A 6,202-nucleotide genomic window follows, 5' to 3' on the forward strand; every position below is an offset into this window, starting at 1 on the left:
CAGAGTTAAAATGCCCATGGACAGTGAGGGTCTCCTGAGCAAGGGGTTATATTTGTGTATAGCCATTTTCCTGAATAAAATACTACCAAAGGGATTTTTTTCCCTCCTCTGCAAATAAAAGTTTTAATAGAGTCTCAGCCAAAGGTTATTGCCACGTGGTGGTTATTAAATGGGGAGGGAAGACTCTTAGCAGATCTCCTTGGGGGGTTTGATGTCTTCTTTAAACAACAGGTTATTTTTTTTCTAAATAACATTTTCCTAAACTTTTTCCCAAGATACTATTTATGCAGATTTAAAAAAAAAAAAACAGTTAGTGACAATGTTTATTACACAAAACTGCATCCCAATGAAAGGAAAAAACAGGGTATTTTCATACTGACTCTAGATTGAACAGTTTGAAGAATTTTTTTAAGGAGCTTTGCTCCGAACTCCGTCAAAGGCTGTTTTTCTGCATGCCTTTCCTCCTTTCCCAGCTGGCTGCGTGTCGGAGCTGACGGCAGCCCACCGAGAGCCCGGGCAGAAGGCGGCTGCTCTAAACAGGATTTAATAACGGGGCAGGAGGAGGTGCGTCGGCACGTGGTGGGGACTACACTTCCCGAGAGGCCCCGCTGTGGCCATGCCTCCCTTTGGTGGAAACCCAGGCTTTATCAAGAGCTGGAGGGACCAACTGCCAGCTCTCTCTGGGGACAAGCAGCCATGGGACTGAGGTGCGGGATGAGGACCACCAAGTGCCAGCTGCTGGTGACCAGCCTCTGTGTCATGGTGAGCAGGCAGGTTTCGGGGGGATCTCTGCAGAATCGAGGTGAACCGTTGCCTTTCCCTTCCCCGCTCGGAGAGGGTCTGGTTTTCCCACGTTCTGTTTTTCGCGGGCGGAGGGCAAGCAAAGCCAACTGCCCGAGTTATCATTGCGCCCTGGGCGGTTATCGCTGGCCGCCAGCATCGCCCCCCCCTCCGCTGATAGACTGCTGGTTTCTCAGGGCTGTCACGCCGCTGCAGCTCTTTCACAACCCAGCGGAGAAAGGAAAGGTCGCTGCGGGCAGAATGGGTGGTTTTCAGCAAAAAGATATTTGCTCCCGTCTCCTTGGAGCAAAAGAGGGAGGATGGACCCGCTGCAGTCACACTTGTTGCTGGGAGGGCGGTCGGCTGCGGGTGGGATCAGTGAGGATACGAAACCGCAAGGCTTCGATGGAAGTATACGTGAGAGACCTGGGGGTCCGCACCGCAAAGGGGAAAGCAGTTCTAGGGATCCTTTTTATCAGCTTTTGAAGCAAATTCCAGGGGAGCTTCTTGACATCTGCTGTTAGAGCTGATGGGAAATGGTGGAAACTAGGGAACGCTTCTGCTGGATGTTTTCGAGTTGTATGTGCTTGTTGCCGTTGCACTTCATCACAACTTGCAAGCGTAAAAAATAATAATAATCTGAATTTAGTTCAAAGAGGGTTGGTGGCTTGGAGAGAGTGTAATTAAAAAGTGATGCCTTATTTTGGGCCACACGTGACATTTACAGTTTTGTCCAAATTTCAACATTTCGGGACCACTGGCTGTAGTGGCTGTGCGTTGTTCTCTCTTCCAAATAGCAGAGTATGTCATCTGGAGAAAATCAGAGGAGGATTAGTACCAAAGGTGTTTAGAGGAGATGCTAAGGCACAGCCACCGTGGATGGCAAGAATCATGTTATTGCTGTTGGGAGGATTTTAGACTGGTGTTTCTCAGAAATCTGAGCTAACCAGTGTTGCGCTCAGCATTTTGCTGGGTGTGGATCGAGATGCGCAGAAATGCACAGCATGAAGGATCAGTAGGTGCCACAAATTAGGTTGGTTATAAGCAGAAAATGCTACGGTTTGGGTGTATTGAGTCTCCAAAACTGTAAGTCTCCAGCAAAAGCTATTAGAAAATGTCATACAGTGGGGATTATGTTGACACCGGACTGTCTCATTTGAGACAGGGATAGCTGCCTTGTGTTTCCGTATTGTAAAGGCACAAAAGGATGAAACCTTATCTTAGCTAGGAGTGGCCTCACATCTTGTATTTTCCAGGTTCATTACGCTAGAGTTGGAGCTGGTTTTAGCTGGCCCGCTGTTGGTGCCTCTGTCCCAGCTCTGCCACCGGTCGTGCTGCAAGGAGCCCTGCCCCAGAGCAAGGTGCCATCAGAAATGTTCCCTCTCCATCACCTGGACTTGCTCTGGGCGACATGGAGGGTAACGTGCTGGTAGTCACCCCGTGCCTTAGGCATCCCGGTGTGCTCAGCGATGGGACAGAAACACGGATGGCCCAGCAGCGTGTTGTGGAGACAGAAACCAGCACAGATTACTTAGAGTAGTACAAGACTCAGCTCTTTGCACTCTACAATTGGAAATATAGCCAATAGCAGGCAATGGGACTAGCATTGCAAAGAGCAAAGCAGAGAAACATCATCCCAGCCCAAAACCACTCTTGAAGCTGGCAGCCCTCGTAACTGCACGTGCGTACTCTGCAGAGCGAGGTGGGACTGCACGGGTCTGCTGCAAGAGCATTGATCCTCTGGGCTTTCCTCCCGTGGTGGGAATTTCATCCACAGACGCTGCCCAAGAGACTGCGGGCTGCACGGTGTCGCGTGCGCTCATTATGCAAGAGAGAAAAAGAGCTTTAGTATGTTTAAGTGTCTGGGGTTTGTCCTTTTATGTGCATTTTGGGGTACATGCAGTGGTCTTTGGATGATCAGGCTGTCTGCATCTGCGTGGGGCTCGGGAGTATCCAGATACACCTCAAAGCTTTGTGTGCACTCAGCAGGAGCTGCTGCCTTGTCAACCCCTTGCTAAAACCTTCTTTTCCAGCTGCTGGGGTTGTCCATTGCCACACTGAGCACAGTCACCCACTACGGGCTCCATTTCACCCTCATCAGCGACATCTCCCTGGAGAGCAACTCCTACAGGGTCATCCACCACGCAGGTACGTCACGGTCACGTCCCAGCGAGACCTTTGGTGAACCCAGGAGCTGCAAAATCCCCCAGAGCAGCGGAAGGAAATGCAGAGGCATCACAGCAGGAGGCAGGGGCTGGCTTTTGGAGGATGCACTGGGGCTAACGCAGTCCCACAGGCAATTTTTTTTTTCTGTATCAGACCTGCATGCCTGGCACTGAAGGGTGTTGTGGGAGCACAGGGTGCTCAGGTGCTGCTGCGTTCGCTCCTGTCCCTCTGTTCGCCATCTCCCCATCCTCCCCCTCTGCTGCAGTGAACGCACAGGGGGGGCTCAGCCAAAGATGGATCTAAAGGTGCAGCGGGGCTGGAAGGGCCCTGGGAGCGTGGGAGGAGGGACTGTTACAGGAATTGAAGCAGAGCATAGAAAATTGAGGCTGGGAGGAGAAATGCATGGAAACACCTGTTTTTGGTGGAAATGTGGGGGTTTTTTCCCTACGCAAGGGAGAAACATAAACTGAGTCTCGGGTACAAGGCTAGAGCAAAGAGATGAGAACAGCCCGGATACTAAAATACGCTGCTCGCCTCTGCTGCACTCTCATCTGCTGCTTCTCCCAAGCTATACTCTGGGCTTAAACATGCTCATACCCTCTCTAGATCCTGGTTCTCAATTTCAGTTTAACAAGGCAGGTGTAAAAACTGTGTTAGTCCAAAACTAAGGTACAGCCCTCCCCCTTTCCTAGACACACCAGGGGCTATAGGCACTTAATGCAGCCTCCCAGCCACCCCTCTCCAGCGATGTTTCCGCTTGCTTTCCTTGCAAGCGTTAACTCTTTGCAGGGTTAGTCCTGAGTGAGGGTTGCAAAGCCCTTTGCAGCGCTGGAGCCCTGCCCCGGGGTACCGGCTGTGACCCTGCCTTAGGCAGGAGGAAACCGGAGGACGAGTGTTGCACCAGATTAGCAGCGCACGAAGTCCCGATAGGGGCCGTGGGAGAGCTGCTGCGCATCAGCACCCCCCTTTCGGGGGGATCCTTATCGGAGCGCTGAAATAATTGACAGCTTGTGGTCTGTCGGGTGGACCGACACCCTTGTAGGGTGCTTCGCTCTGCTGGAGCTGTGGGAACCGCTCAGAGGCTTACAGCCCTGCCAGACAAGCAAAGCATACGCGGATGGGGGGGTATTGAATAAATTATAAAACAATTTCAGTTCTGCAACCTGGTCCTCTTGGACCAGCTCCCCAAAATGCACTTTTTGGCCCCTCTCTGGGCGAAAGCATCAGACCAGGCCTCCGTTAGCCCTAACGTCTTGGTGTCTGACCGCAGCTCCCGTGTCCGACTTTCCTTCCAGCTTTCTACTTTGGGATCTGCCTCAGCATGACCCTGATCCTCGCAGCCCTGCTGAGCTCTGCCGCCACGGTGCGTGAATCGCAGTGCCTCACCGCCATGGTGAGTATCGGGAGGGACTGCCTGGGAGGGGCTTTTTGTAGCCTTGGGCTGATACCCTTAAAATGTGGTGCTGGGGGCTGTTTTGCCTTGTGCCCGGGAGCATGCACGCCTGAGGAAGGACATCCTGTTGTTCCACCCTGTGCTGCAAGGGGACATTTTTGTAAAAGGCATGACCTTGTAGAGCTCTTCCAGCTGAGGACTGCATCCTTCTGTGCCGTGTTTCTTTTGCCAGGGTGCTGTGTATGCAGCTTTCAGAGGTCAAAGGGAGGTGCTTATCTGCCAAAGCAATTGCAGTGATGACAATTCCCAGCGTGTTCTTTTTCTCACCAAATCAACACGTGGTTTGTGTGAGGAAGCCTTAGCAATGCGATTTGGAGTCCCACATTGTTCCTCTGACTTGTGACAGCAAAGTTAGCCCCCCTCCTTCCCCCCTCGCTGCAAACATCCACCGCAGTGGTGGTGCAGGGCGTACAAAGCATGGCAGCAGGCACGGGGGCTTTGGGCTGGACCCTCAGTTTCAGCCTCTGAGGAGAAGGTGGAGGGGTACCACAAGAGCTGAAGTGTCACCTTTCTCCTCTCCATCATCCACAGCAAAGTGCCTGTTTGGGCCCGGACCGTGCCAGCATTGGTAAACTGGACTGTGAGCTCAGCTCCGTTTAAAAGCACAGCCTGCACGCAGGGCTTAGTCTGAAGGGAGCAGCTTCCAGCCTCCGGGCTGGAGGGATGAGCGGAAAAGCGCTGTTACTGCTTGTTTGTCCGTGTTGTGTGAAGGGCAGGAGTTAACAGGTAGGTTGCTGCGCATGAAGCCGTGCTTAATATAAAATAATTGCATTGCTATCATACATAAACTAGCTTTCAAGAGATTTATCTAATCTATGTCATTGGGGAAAATGACACTGGTGGTGGAAATGAGAAGCGGGCACCTTTAAAACAGTGCAAAGCAGCTACTGAAGTTAATGTTTTCACCTTCTCAATACGCAGTCTTCCTCTCTCTGTCTGAGATGCTCAAAGGGGCCTGAGTGACACAGTTCCCATGAATACCGCTAGCAGCGTACATACAACTCCCCTCTCTTTTGCTGAAGTATACTTTAGTGTGTGCTTGCAATTACCGCATCTAAAAGAACAGATGGGTATGTACAGGCTAGGGGAGATTGTCAGGGCTGCCTGAAAACGTAGTGGAACTTCTCTGTAATGTTTATTCGGTTGCTTTACTCTGTGTGCAGTATGGTTTGGGACATGCCATTAGGTAAAAGAGGTTGTTAAAATTATAGCTGTTTCCTGAAGGCGTAGTTGAAGAAAAACACATCCAGCGAACTCCAGCATTGCCGTCCTCCTCCGAGGACCACCTGATGCTGCTCTCCTTTCTCCTTGCTGTGGGGGTGAGGACAAGCAGTCCCCCGTGGACTCCCCCAGCCCAGCCGGTTTGGTGTAACACAGCCAAGCTCTGGCCACCAAAGAAACCCCTGGCTGGCAAAAACCCCAAACCAGCTATTTACTTTTCTCTGTGGCTCCTAGGGCATCCTGCTCACTTTGCTTTAGCATTCGCAGTTTGGGTCCTCTGGGCGAGGTGGCCGTCTTCATTTTGGATCTCTGATGATACCACTGCAGTGAAGACACGATGTCATCTCCTTGCGGGAAGAGGAGAAGGGGTGTGGGGCGCTTTCCCCGCGGCTGTGGCAATGAGGCATCCACCCCGCTTTGCCCTCAGCGGGGGATAACGGGATGCCCCTTGGTTGCCTCTAAGCTCCGTTTCCACCGTCTCCGGCAGCGTGAGGAGCCCGCAGGGCGTGTGAAGGTGCAGGGCAGGGTGCAAGGGGAGAGGGGGCAGCTCGCAGCCGAGCGAGGGGTGGCTCCACCGCGGCG

General features: G+C 52.2%; 1 protein-coding gene across 1 annotated transcript; it reads left to right on the plus strand.

Annotated features, from left to right (window-relative positions):
• Positions 1 to 714: 714 nt before the first annotated feature.
• Positions 715 to 4,339, plus strand: LOC104075324 (tetraspanin-32-like; the record flags this gene model as incomplete). Its single annotated transcript, XM_009575772.1, has 3 exons — positions 715 to 762; positions 2,814 to 2,928; positions 4,242 to 4,339. Coding segments are annotated over exons 1-3 (261 nt in total), but the record flags the coding sequence as incomplete, so codon positions are not given.
• Between the last annotated feature and the right edge of the window lie 1,863 nt (positions 4,340 to 6,202).

The sequence above is a fragment of the Fulmarus glacialis genome, unplaced genomic scaffold, assembly GCF_000690835.1.
Source record: "Fulmarus glacialis isolate BGI_N327 unplaced genomic scaffold, ASM69083v1 scaffold25594, whole genome shotgun sequence".
Classification (NCBI taxonomy): Eukaryota; Metazoa; Chordata; class Aves; order Procellariiformes; family Procellariidae; genus Fulmarus; species Fulmarus glacialis.